We start from the raw sequence: 14,404 nt of genomic DNA on the forward strand, positions 1-14,404 counted from the left end.
AAGTACGGGCGCAAGTGCTGAACAAAACATGTTATTTGGGTAAAAACACAGCCATCTAAAATAAAGATTGTACTATCTCAAACGCGCAATTTAGCTCCAAAGACAATGTCATTATTTCACGTTATATGATATCTGAATATGTGATGACCTCAAGATTTTAAACAAGCTCTCCGGAAGGTTGAGATGAATGTGCGCAGGTACATGCACAGAAAACTTGCCTGGGTCAACTGCCTGCACCCTCACAGGGGAATCCGAGCAGATGGTGAAGCCATATCCATCCTTTCCTCGAAGGATGGTCACCTGCAGAACACACACACACAAACACACAAAGAATCACTTTGTGATAAGAAGATAGAACCTGAGGAAACGAAAGTAGCATTTTGGCAAAATAATCAACTTCCTTCCTACAGGATGATTAAGTAGATTGGTATTCTGCTTCTACTTCCTATTAAAACTGTCTTGACAGCAGTTTCCCGGTGAAGCCAATTAGCTGAGTTAGTCAGAAAAAACAACTGTAAGAGATGGAAGAAAGATTTTCTGTGTTTAGTAGCTGGGGAAGGATAGAATATTCTGGATTTACTGAAATTCACATCTATACTTTATAATAATGTACAGTTGGTATGTCTGGGTCACTCATTGCTCATTCATACGACACTTTCACAATTATTATAGACCAACAGAAAAGCTGTATATGTGTATTTGTGTTCTACGGTGTACAACTGCTTCTTTAATTAATAATAATACTAACTGTTAAACGTAAAGCTAGACTCTATAAATATATATATATATGAAAGATCATTTCACAAAATTCACAAAAAGTAATATGTAATCTGTGAGTTTATATTCCCTTGTCAGATGTATTTTTAATATAAAAGTTAACAGCAACAGAATTTCTGACCAACTATTATGATTATTGTGCCACATATTTGCGGATTATATGCAAGCATCTGGAAAAGAGTTTAAATCCAGTTTTATGTAGAAATAAATGCTGGACACTCATTACTGGAATCCAGAGTCCAGTAAGGGATGTACGTATAAAGTTTTGACAAATCTCAACATTATCATCCTGTACATTATTTCAGAATACAAGACAAACACATCTCAAATACACCGGATCCACACACACACACACACACACACACACACATACACTCACACAGACAGACAATGCTGATGGCTCTTCCCCATTGTCTCTTTCTCTTTGACCCAGCGTCGTCAAACATTCAGTACCTGTGCCCGAAGTCTGAGCCAAAGTCAACAGAGTTCCATCCAAAACATCTCACTTTCCATCTCATCTGCTGACAACCAGGGGCCCAAAACACACAGACACCCCCCCCTCTCACCACCACCACCACCCCCCCCCCTTCTCTCTTTCTCTTTCTCTTTTTTCTAAAGCAGATGAAAAACTACATGTATCTGCTGCTAAATTAAAAAGTCTACCCATCAGCAAGATTCAGCGACTTGGAGAAATATGGTGATTATTCACAGGCCCGAAGCTCGTCATGACCCTAAAATGTCGGGTACGATTGCAGTTTCTTATAGTCCACTGATTTTATGTGCCCTGTGTCATACTGTTTGGGGCCACAATTCCTTAAGCATATTTCTCTACCCTCCAGTCTCTTCGCATTCAGATTTCTCTCTGTTTCACTCTCCGTCCAAACTGACACGGCTGTAAAAAGTAGTTACACAGAAAGACAACTGACTTTGTTACCTGGCATACATAAGCGATTCAAGATTGTTTCTGTACACGCGGCCCTATTTGACATGTCTGAAACTTGACTGAACCACCTCATAAGATGAAGCCGATGTGATGTTGTCATTATAATTCGTCTTGCGGAGAGCATTACAAGCCTTACCACACAAACACAAGACACACACGAGCCATGGAAGTATTATACCTATGTGTAATTACAAGCGATATACTGTACGTGAAGGCAACCATCACGAAAAGGAGGCTCCTTCTGAAGAAGCACTGACACACACACATTGGTGAACATATGACTCCTCATCTTCATTTATGACTCTGCCAAAAAGTACGAACAGTGTTTTATGAGATAAAATTGTGTATCTGCATATTTTTGTATGAATACAGACAGATATACATCCTCCAGTCTGACTGAAAAATATAAAAAGTGATATACAGGAGCCAGGAAACTGGCTGCAGGTAGAGAGAGATTAACAGGGATAAAACAAACAAACAGGAGAAACAGATGAAAAATAGATTAAGTAGATTAAGTGGTAAAAGAGGGCAGTGGGACTTTTAAAAAGTGGCAGAGACAGAACAGATGACAAAGACAAATGCAAGAACAGATGGTATGAAAAAAAAACACATTTCACTGGAATTAAGGAAAACAAACAACAAACAGAGTCATAAACCATTTTGAAAGACCAGCCTGAAATTTAATACGCGCAAAAAAAATACAGAAAAGCACAGACTCAAAATTAACAGAAGTGAGAGAGCGATTCATCTGTCACGCCTCATCTGCTCTTCCGTTCTGTATCTTATTATTTATGTCTGTGTCTTTTTTCTTTTTTTTTTTAAACAAAAGCTGTTTTGGATATTGTGTCCCTTTTAAGGGCAGAGTTGCCTAATTTGGACCAATTCATCTCAACTCCAGAGTCTTTTACAGCATTAATTCAATTTGCAAGCATAGCTGAGTCCAACCACTTGGACTCCTCTGGTCTGCCTCGGAGTAGTGGTCTCATGCCCCCTTTTCTACTTCTAAATGAAAGCAGAGGGGGGTTTTTTTTCTTTTCGAACTGGAGCAGAAAAGAAGAGACTAGCCTAGAAATAATGCAATAAGTCAGTATGAATTTTCATTTAAGTATGTTTTCAAAGCATCGATCACAAGGCGTATTACTGAAAATGAATGAAGATAAATGAACGGGAAAGGTTCCCAGCATGTATTAAATATTTAGATTGTGTGAGCAAGGCCTTATTGATGAATTAATAATTTAATCAAAGGCACTGTGGAAGAACTGACAAGATTTTAACTCTCTTATCATTAATTTAGATATACCCAAAGGAAGAAAACCCTGTAGCTCATGTGTGTACAGTATGTGTTCATGCATGTGTGACAGAGCTTTTCCATTTTTTGCATTCATGCCTCAGTGCTCCGCCTTTCAGACATGACGACGATTGCATGCGGCCAGGATCAGAAATCCTGCCAAACTCCATCCGACGATTACAATACGCGTCTGGTCTGTTTTCCAAGCAATGAAGCAGAGGTAACATTAACAGTCAACAGGTGCGGATAAACTGTGCTTCCACGTAACTGCACGTGCGGCATATCTACCAACTGCACAGATGATATATTGTATCCACTCACATTGTAACTCTTAACACACACAACATCTCACAACCAACTACTCGTTTTCCTCTTCCTCAGTAAGACAATGTTATCTGGGTCAGTATGTTCAGTGACTGGGGCAGTACACAAACACACATATGACGAAAGTGTCATGCTGTATTTCAGTCATGTAGGCCTAATATTACAACTATTTTAAAGTTTTGATTCATTTTCCTATTCTTTTTCATATATTCAAATGGTAAAAATCATATTCTGTTCCACCACAATCGCTTTATACTCTATACTCTGGTCACATTATATTCTACTGTGTGTTCAACTGACTTCAGATGTGCACCAAGTGGCTTGTGCACAGCAGTGACATCGATAGTGGCATCGTTTCATATCATAGCAGATATCTGTTTCCTCTCGTCCACTCTTGCCCTCTCCTTCCATCAGATCCTTCTCTCACTATTCGAAAGATAAATAATGTAGAGGACAGAGAGCTGGTTCTTCCCCCTTAAAAAAAAACCACATCGCTTAAATTTCCTGCCAGTCATTCCTTTCCGGATATGCTGGACTGGCAGTTGAAAGTGCATTTTCAACAGTAATGGCAAAATATTAGGATCCTCGGACACTTCTGTTAACAGACAACTAAATTCTTGCAGCTTTCTAAATTATGGAATATATCTTTTGCAACTTAAGGTAATTATGAAAGCACTCATGAGAGATTGTAACTGTCAAACTTGTCATTCATTCTGACCAATCACACTTCCCCCCTTTTCCTCCTCCGTCCCCTCGCCTTTTCTCACACACACACCTGAGGCAGCCTACATCCGATGCAGAGGTGACACAGCCCGTGGATAGTGTGCATCACACCACCACCACCTTCTCTTCCTCCTCCTCCTCCTCCTCTCTCTCCTCCGTCTCCAGTGTTCAAGTCCGCAGCCAGCACGCACACACTGCGACGCTGATTTTCTACCTGGCCGGCCCCTCTGCAGCCCGAGTATCTCCACAGCCTCCTTTGTGCTGCCGAGTGTGTGCTCCTGGGGCTGTGTTCTGATGGCTGGGTGGATTTTAGGGTGTTATGAATCATCTCAACAGTGACAGCTCTCCGAAGAGAGGGTGGCTTTAGTCTTGAGGTGTCCAAAATGTCAGATTTCCAGGTGACAGTCCAGTTGATGTAGCTGTAGACAACAGTATTTTATCTCACCTTGCTGGCAAACAAGACAGGGATCTGTCGAGTACAACAAGAATGGTCCCAGGAGGCTATTTTTCAGCCAAACTGGTCTTCACTCTGCGTCAATTTCCCCCAAATGAGTCTAGATTAAATTTTCTTGGTAACAGTCCTTTCTGTAAAATTGGCATCACACTGCCACTGACCTCCAGCTGCACTTTTGTCCATTCAAGGATTGCTAGTAATGATTCCAGTCATCAATGCACTTTCCCGTGTGCAAGTTTTTACGAGTCTGTACCTGTGATTTCATCCACGGCAGTGTTCTTTTTAAAAGTTCAGTTCAATTCCTTCTTCTTTCCTTTATCTCTTCCTCTCTCTGCTCTCTTCTGGCATTTTGTTCTATCCGTTAATACGCTGTCCAGCTTCTTGCTCTGTGGCCTGAACAGCAGCAGTTGCAGTAGCGCCTGAGATCAGCTGTGTGAGAGAGTGTGTGGCGGCGTCGTGTAGGCGAGACTGGCGCTGGCTCGGCCTGCTCAGGCCACACTGTCGCTCCTGGCAGGGGCGCTCATGGGAACTCTTCAACAGCAGAAGAATAGGAGGAAGTGCCTCCCACCGCCACCCCCTCCACACACATACACACACATGTACTTACGCATACCTCGCCACCCCACAGCCAGGACTGCTTTGTGTGTCTACCCCCGATAAGGCCAGTTTGCTTCCTGAGTCCACACTATGAGCTTCTGAGAGGTGCTAGAGCTCTCAGTCTTTTGCAAATATACACAGAGGTGACTAATGTAGGTGCCACAAGTGTACGACATGTATGAGTAAGAAAGGAAGGATTTTTTATATGAACGGTTGATTGGCTTAGAGTATGAAAACTTATAAGAGCGCAGTTAAACTCCGGACCATGTTCACACTGTTAACGGAAACGTTTCTGATTGCTTACAACTTTTAAGTCCAACAAGTTTTAATGACCACATTTCCCAGCAAAAGAGAATGATAGCAGTATTGTTGGCGCACGTCGTTAACTCGTACGTACACACATAACTCAATCAGACTTCACACCTCATCAGGCTCTTTCCACCTAGGCTCCCATACTCCCCAGTCTCCGTCCAGACATTATGCTTGTTTGTTATGTTTTCAACTTCCATCTTTCCTCCGCTTTTCCTTTCAGCTGCTCCCCCCTCAGCCCTCCCGACCACACGGTACGGAAATTCACAGGTCTGCGAACTCTGACAATCTCCCCTCCTCCTCCAGTTATCCAAACAGTACTTTTATTTTTGTTTTCAATATCCATATGCCTGGGAAAGAGGTGGTAATCTGCAAAAAAATATCAACAAACACCTCAGCAGCAATACAGGAAAACGCCTGTTGAATTCAGACTAGAACAGTGGCCAGTCTAACCCCTAGTAACCTTATTAATTCCCGGCTTGCCTCTTTTCCTTTCTATCGTTTGGATGTCTGGCTCGTGAAATGAAACGTGGACAGAGAAGTGACGGAGAAAGAGAGGGGTGAAAGAGGAATGATGCTGCACTAGTCTCTACAATGCTAATAAAGTGGCAGAAAAGGCCGTTGTCTTAAGATCCCTTCATGCCAGTAGTAATGGCAGCTTTTCCCTGTTTGCCTTTTCAAAAGGGCGAGGGTTACCCGTCAAGCACACAAAAAACACTTTCTCTCTCTTTCACGCTGCGCTGTTCACCTCTAAATAGGCAGAAGGACGGATTAGAGGGAGAGAAGAAAGGACCAAAAGAAAGCATGTCTTAGGGAGAGGAGTGAAAGAAGAGTTTGAAAAGCTTGTCTGGGAGCCAGACGAGGCCAATCTGGTCTTTAGTAGTGTGGGATCTCTCTCTCTCTCTCTCTCTTTTTCTGACCTGAATAAACAGCTATCAAAGGAGGAGGTGTCTTCCAAGCCAGTGAACACACAAGGTAGGTCTAAGGCCAAGTGCAGGGTCACATTTCAGGTTGTACTTATAATCCAAACTGTGGAGTCTCAGCATGTGGATTCAAACTTCCACTGTAGCTACAACGTTGTGCATAATATGAGTCAGTGAGATGACAACAACCCTCCTGGACCAGAGTCACACCTGAACAGCGCAGCCTCACGGCTTCAACCTCAGACTACTTAAGCTAGGTTTCTACGAAAACAAATTATGTTAGTTTGAAGGGGACATATCATGCATATTTCCAGGTCTACTGGGGTTCTACTGGAATATCTTTGCATGATTTACAATTCAAAAACTCCTTAAATGTCTTCATTTAGCTCTTACTCCTAGTTTCTAGTTTTTAGTCTCTTTAAAGTCCCCCTCCCAATGAGCCTACTCTGTTCTGATTGGTTATAGCTGTGTCTCGGCCGACTTCGGTCGTCAGACTTTGCTTCTTTTTCCTGTTTTTTACTCAAAATGGAAACTTCTCAAATACATCCATTCATGTTCAAGCCAGAAACTAATGCGAAACATGCGAGTGTATAACACAAACAACCCGTGAAACAACCTTAGCGACAAAGGCTGTAGAACGGACGGCCATTTGTAGGTAAACAATCTGACATCATCACAAGGAGGAAGTAGAGGTTAAATTGCAAACGAAGCGTTCAGAGCAGGTTGAAACCTGGACTTTTGACTTTCAAGGAACATTTTCATATATGTTATTTGGACCTTTGACCATGTTTAGCATATATATATATCCAACATCATAACAGTATATAAGTAACTGAAAATCACAAAAAGCATGATATATCCTCTTTAATACCTGTTAAATCAAACAATCAAATCCTTCAAGATTTAAACTACACAGGGTAGTGTGTTTCAAGATGCTACAGGTGAATGAGCAAACTAAAATGACTAATAAGGCTGTAGAAATATAACCCATAAGATATATATACACCATAAACAACAAATAGAGATAAGATTAAAATGTGAATGTGTAAAATTGATAAAAGTGAAATGAAGAAAAACAATATAAAACTTGTCCCAATCATTTGTCAGTAATTTGGGGTTCGGTGTTGAGTTGAGGTTCAGCTCAAGGACACGACACGTGGACAAGTAGAGGCAGGGATCAAACCAACCTAAGATTAATGGACGACTCACTCAACCACCTGAGCCACAATCCATACAATATAATTAAATATTGTACAACTACAGCTTTGTGTATTCCTTGTATGTGGTTTCTACTGTAACTTTTTTTCAAATCAAAAGATGGTGCAGAGTAGCAAAGGACAAGGATAAGTGTTCAAACATGCTGCATCTAGCAGAGAACAGGCAGGGGTTATGAGCAGCCAGGGCCTATTGGGTTCAAAGTACTCACAAAGGGATATGTTCTGGCTATAAAACTAACCATTCTTCATTATTTCTGAGACGCCGGCCAGAATATCTAACCTCTCTGTCCTCTTTTCAGCTCACCTCACCCTTCCTTCCCATCTTTCCCGTCAGACAGAAGTGTCAGACCCATTTTTACAGTAACGGTTTAGGAGCTAATGCTAGCTGACAAGCAAAGTGATTCAGGGGGACATGTTGTCCGGGGCGCAAACCATTGTTAATATTCATGAACTCTCTGCTCCCTGCCACTGACATGAACACAGCTTTTTTTTTTTTTTTTCCTTTGCCTGCCTGAAATCATAATTGGTAAATGCTGACATGGCAAGTGAGGAGATGAACTCTTGTTATGCTGCATGTCAAATCTCTGGCTCAAGTGATCATTGTTATGAAGTGAGAAACATCACAATGATTTTCTCATTCTCGTATTTTGGAGGAACTCAAACATTTCATGTTTTCTTACAGGCCAACACATCTGTGTTTGCTTTAACTTTAGCAGTTCAGTGGCAGGTGACAGATTTTTGTTCTCCTTTAGAAGTCCTTTAGTTCCATTAAAAAGGCAGTGAGTCTTTTTTTAAAAAAAGAAAGTGAAAGATTTGCTAAATATACTAACTGAAAGCTGCAATTTATCTTACATGACAAAATTTGACTTCTTTGACTGGTATTTATCCCAAATGCCAACAATTCCTGCCTACATTATCGTTAAAAGCATACCACAGGAACACCAGTTTTATGGGATAAATTGACAAAGATGTTCAGCTCACAGTGAGACAGAAGAAGCAAAATAACAGAACTTTATTGGAATGACCTTCTTTAAAGCATAATTCCTCTCAAACATGTCTTAATTATCCAAATACATAAGAACAATAATTTTAAGCCAAAATTCTGAGGATAGTATAAAAGTGTAGTCATTGGATAAGAAAACGTTCTTAAAATAGCTTTGTGGTTTTCTGAGGGACATTCCTTTGTGGATATCAAGTATTATCTTCACCGACATCTGAAGTGTCCAAAGCTTTCAATGAGCCTTGTGTAAATCACTGAAATAATCCAAGTGTAAGGCCATCATCAAACACTGAAAAATGTTTGAGTTGGTACAGAGTGGGCAGTTAATGATACCACAGAGCTCTTTGTGTAGTCAGGGTGATGGCCATGGGGTGACCGAGGGAGAAAAGAGAGGGAAAGGGAGGAGGAGGAGGAGGTGGTGGAGGAGGCCACAACAGTGAAGGAGGAAATATGCAGCGGTCTGAAAGGGAGCAAGGACAAGGCAACAGAAATTGGGTACAGAAAAGAGGAGAAAGTCTAAAAGGTTTTCCATTCTCCCCTAATTTAGTCTCTGAATGTGTTTTCCCCCTCCCTTAACTCTCCCCTGAGACTGTCCCACACAAACCGCACAATCATCTGTTACTCTGATTCACCCAGAGATAAAGAGGAAGAGAGAAAACAAGAACGAGAGGGGAGGGAGGCGAGAGGAAGGAGAGAGGAAAGAAGCATTCACAAATACGGATGAAAAAATTTTTCCATCTCAATGCTGCACCACATCATTACTGCCCTCTTCACCTTCCATATGACTTCAAAAGCTGCTCAAATTCTTGACAGACTGGATGCAGCATTGTTATTCTGCTTGCGATGTAAGGAATGTAATGAAATTAAACATTTGTTTGTGATAAAGTCTGCCAAGTGCAGTTTATTAGAAACAAAAAAGCAGGGTCAAATGTGGTGGCACTATGTGAGAAAGTAATCACTAACTTATGTTTCTGTATGTTTATCTGTGTGTGTGTGTGTGTGTGTGTGTGTGTGTTTAAGACCTAAATTATGTGTAGAGAGACATTTGAGAGAAAGAGTGTGTGAAAGGTGAATGTAAAGGGAGCTCCCCTGTCTAATCCTGTCCAGTCAAGCTTGTCAGCTACAGAAACTCCATATGACCACTGCTTTCCACGGAGTTCACATCCTGGAGCATTTCAAATGCAACACGGATATGTTTCTCTGACACACTGATCTACTGAACAGGCCTAACTGTCAGCAACTCCAGGAGTCCACGTCATAATGATACATTTTTAAAATAAAATTTGACCATTGCGTATTACAAGAACTGAATTACTGCCCCTCTGTACTGTGCCTGCCACTGCCTGCTCTATAAATTTGACTGGCTGGGTAATTCTTAAGTTAATCATATAATTATATTTTGTTGTCATTAGGATGTTCTACATGCAAAGTTTATGTCTTGAGATTGTTCCCATAGCATGGCCCTGCAGGATTTCATGTCACTACGCACAGCAGCACTACTGGAAAATATGAGAGAATAAGGGCACAAAAGAAGAAGAGCTCTATTGATACTTTAGTATACACAATGGATTTGAAACCTTGTTTCACAAATTAATGCCTGCTGGGGAATGCTGAGCATTGTCAGTATTAGTGGGAGGATTGCCCCTGCTTCTGCATTGCCACCAATTGTTTAAGAAACCCTTAAACACTCCCAAGATAAATTTCCCAAAAATGTGACCGCAATGCTTTAGAATTTTGCAACCTATCAATCCAATAGCACATTTAACAGTTATTGTTAAAGGGGACATATGCACATTTCGAGGTCCATATTTTTTTCTGGGGCTCTACTGGAATATCTGCATTATTTACAGTTCAAAAAACTCTTTATTTATCTTATACTGGCTCTTTATGCAGCCTCTCAGCTCAGCCTCTGTCTGAAACAGGACATTTTAGGTCCTGTCTCTTTAAGGCCGCCCTCCCGATGAGTCCATTCTGTTCTGATTGGTTAGCTTCTGGAAGCCCAAATCTGATCCAAAATATGCGAGTGGACAACGTGAACAATCTTAGCAACAACTTTAGCAACAAAGGCTATAGAGAGGACGGTCGTCTGTGGGCATACGTGAACAATCTGACGTCATCACAAGAAGGAAGTAGAGGTAACAGGGAAGTGTTCAGAGCAGGCTGAAACATACGTTCACCTCAAGTTTTAGAACTTTGACCATGTTTAACATAAACATCAAACATCATAACAGTATAAAAACAACAAAATCCTGAAAAGCCCCCTTTAAAACCACATTACACTACAGCCAAGACACCAAAGTTAAGTTTGGGCTCTCTTTCATCTCCACTTTGTTTATTCAGTATGAATAATCCCATGATTACCCATGCAAAACAATAATTAAATATTACCTGTTTTTCTGGATTTTTGTCCTGTAAGCAGTAGGTATGACTCAGACTTGAAGGTTTAGAGCTACACTTCATGGTGTGAATGTGAATTCTTTCTTGTTTGTGGTAAGCATATTTGGAGCAGATTGGGGCATTTCTCCTATAACAGACAGCCATGTGTGCCCGTGGTTTCGACTGTCTCTGTCCTCACAGTCTGTCAGTATGTTTTATTGGGTTACTGATTATGCTGAAGTGTAGTCTGTTTTCTGACAATATGCTGCAGAAAAATCAGTAAAAGAATGTGTAGTTGCATTGAAAACTGTGTATTTCCCTTCCTTTAAAGTGCTCTGTCCGATTTTCTTTTTTCACATTCATGTAGCCTGAAATAGACGTCTATCTAAAAGGTTCCTTTAGCCTCTGAGGCAGACAAGCCCTTGCTGCTGTACGTTGTCTTTGACTGACAGCTGACCTAGCAGTGGCACAGAGACGTGATTGTAAGCATCATGCTCCGTTACTAAAGCTTAAAAGCCAAGGGACAGACAGAGTAATGTTTGCTGAGGAGATATGATTCAACATCTAAAAAAGGTGAAAATAACATATTTAGCCTACTTTTGCCATTTGTATGTCCATAATAGGTCCCAAACCATACTTTAATCAAGTTGACCGCTGGGATAATTTCATGCATGACATATGTACACATGTGTATATGTTTCTGTTACAGTTATTGTTGCCATTATTGCTGCTGCTTTCAAGCAAATACTGACTTAAAGGTGCAGTGTGTAGAATTTAGTGGCATCTAGAAATGGAATATAATATTCATAAGTCTTTTTTCAAACAGTGTATAATCACCCGAAAATAAGAATCATTGTGTTTTCAATACCTTAAAATGAGCCCTTTATATCTACATAGGGAGCGGGTCCTCTTCCATGGAGCCCGCCATGTTGCACCACCATGTTTCTACAGTAGCCCAGAATGGACAAGCCAAACACTGGCCCTAGAGAGGTTCTTCGCGACCACCATAGGTTCTTCTACACACTTGGAAGGGGAGGGTGACGGGGGGTTATTCAGTCTGTTGCAATCTGTAACCTCATTGCTAGATGCCACTAAATCCTACACACTGCACCTTTAATGAATCACTGTTTCCTATTCCCCAGCTGTAAAATTGGTAAAAGTATCATCAGTCATTCTCCTGTGTCTCTGTAAATGGTATCAGTGCTCTTCCTCATTCATTATTAATTAATGCATGGCTAACGTACAGTCAACAATGTGGAAATTGAGAAAAAAGACTAAGAATTCTTAGGAATTCTTAAGAATTCTTGAGAAAATTGAGAAGAGACGAGATGTAAAGGATGAAAGAGGAAAACACAGGAAACAATTTGTGATTTCCACAAGCAGATAAGGAAAACTGTATTCACATCCGACCGCGCAACTCTCCTTCCCCCTTTCTCATGACAAACCACTCTGCTCCACATGTGACTCACATGCAAGACAGCTTTTTGACAAACACTGTCTTTCAAGAAATGACATCTTGCTCTTTTCACTGCTCAAAGCTCAAATGCATGATTCAATTAGTTGCTATGGTTGCTGTGGATGTGTAACATGGAATTCACGCAGTAAATATCTTTCTGAAGGCATGTTTATGCATGATGAGTTTCTTGGACATGGTGCGATGTCACGGGTCAACTATTTCATATAGGCCTATCCATTCATTGTGCACGCATATGCAAACACAGTAGACAAAAACACATAAGGGCAGACATAAACTACCAAATATCAAAGAAATAAATCACTTATGCACCTTTGTAGAGAAATACTCAATTATAGCAATAGCATTATTTGACAGTCATGTACATGTCTACTCTCTCCATTAAACTTTCAAAATATTTCTTTTGCTCGAGTTCACATGTACCCACACACAGAGCAAAAAAGCTAAGGATGTTAGCAAATTTAAGCTTTACATGCACACACAAAGAAAGTAAAGAAAGGTTTGATAATACTTACTGTTAAGCATTGCATATTCTCAGGGCGTTTGGTCTCGGGGGCAGCACCATGGTTTGACAGCACAGCCTCTGAAATGTAGACAAAGGAATCACGGGCTGAGACAGTGCCTCTGGAGCACATTTCTTCCTGTGCCAACGCAAAACAGCCTTCTGGATGCACAAAAATAAAGTCCTCAAATAGTTCTGAGAGTCCATAAAAGTGACTCAGGGAGATAACAACAAGCAATTATGGCAACAGTTGTCTGGAGCAGCCTTCACTGGGCTGGGATTCAAACTTCAGAGCGCACATAAAAGGCAAAAACAGGCCAGTCGAGTCAAGGAAAATCCTGTAAGATGCGAGGATCCAACAAACTGCCCAAGAGAGGAGTGGAAGTGAGAACAAGTGAGAGGGAGGGAGAGAGAGGCGAGGAGGGAGGGAGGGGTGAAGAAGAGAAAAGGAACTCCTCTCTCACTCTATTATCCGTCCGTCACAGGGCTCCTGGGAAGTTGCTATGGTTACAGGGACTCACGCCTCAGTGTCCTTTTAACTATTGCTCATAAGGGCAGCATTCAGCTTTGGGCCAAAATGTAGATCTCTCTCTCTCTTTCCTTCTCTCTCTGTTTCTCTCCATTTACATCTGTCTATATCTCTCATTTATTATAATCATCTTTCCTTCTACATTTCTCACTTTCCTCTCTGTCTCTAAAACTTCACACAGAGCCACCTCACTGTCCCACCTTCAACCACTACCACTGTCCCTCTGTCTAGTATTTCTATCCTCCCGCTTATCCCTTTTCAATACTCTTCCAACACACCCCTACCTCCATCACCATAGGAGAGAAATTATCCTACCCCCAGACTGTGAAATGTTGGTTTTCTAACTCTTCCAACCAAGTCCTAACAGCCCCTGAGCACATTAAGGACTATAAGTGGATAAGCAACCTTTGTCAACCTTGTGAAAGGTGGTAATAATCACATTACATACATACACACATACCTTGACATCAGCATAAGTTTAAAAGCCTTAAAGTAAGAAAAACAATTATCACGCTACTTCTAGAAAAAATATTCCAATCCAAGACACCAGTGTTGTTTAGTCAGATCTTTTAACTAGATAAAAGTACCAATACAACAAACATACTCCATTACAAGTCCTGCAATCAAAACCCTACTTCAGTAAAAGTACAGAGGTATTAGCAGCAAAATTTACTTAAAGTATCAACAGTAAAAGTATTTATTCTGCATAAATAATGGCCCCTGTGACTGAGCTACCATTATACATATATTACATTTACATAGAAACATACACATACATATATATATATTATGTACATTATTACATTATTAATGTACATTATTAGATTGGAGATGCATCAATGCATAAGTAGCATTTTTAAGTAAGTAGAGTAAGTAAGTAGATATTTTTTCCTCTTTGGACCTCTACAGTTATTTGAATAAATGATCTGAGAAGTTAAGAGGGGAAATTTCTTTTTTACAACACAGAC

At 40.7% G+C, this 14,404-nt stretch overlaps 1 protein-coding gene across 3 annotated transcripts in view; it reads right to left on the bottom strand.

The window, feature by feature from the left end:
• Positions 1-14,404, bottom strand: part of rgs3a (regulator of G protein signaling 3a) — a 159,450-nt gene that overhangs the window by 94,900 nt on the left and 50,146 nt on the right. For 2 of the 3 annotated variants that reach the window (XM_044333614.1, XM_044333616.1), the window contains 2 exons: positions 12,921-12,988; positions 219-300 (listed from right to left, as the gene is read on the bottom strand). In XM_044333614.1, coding sequence (XP_044189549.1) covers positions 219-300; positions 12,921-12,988 — 150 coding nt within the window. Of the gene's footprint in view, positions 1-218; positions 301-4,107; positions 4,997-12,920; positions 12,989-14,404 lie in introns of those variants that run through there. The other variant, XM_044333615.1, reaches the window with a different exon arrangement.

Source organism: Thunnus albacares, chromosome 18, assembly GCF_914725855.1.
Source record: "Thunnus albacares chromosome 18, fThuAlb1.1, whole genome shotgun sequence".
NCBI lineage: Eukaryota > Metazoa > Chordata > Actinopteri > Scombriformes > Scombridae > Thunnus > Thunnus albacares.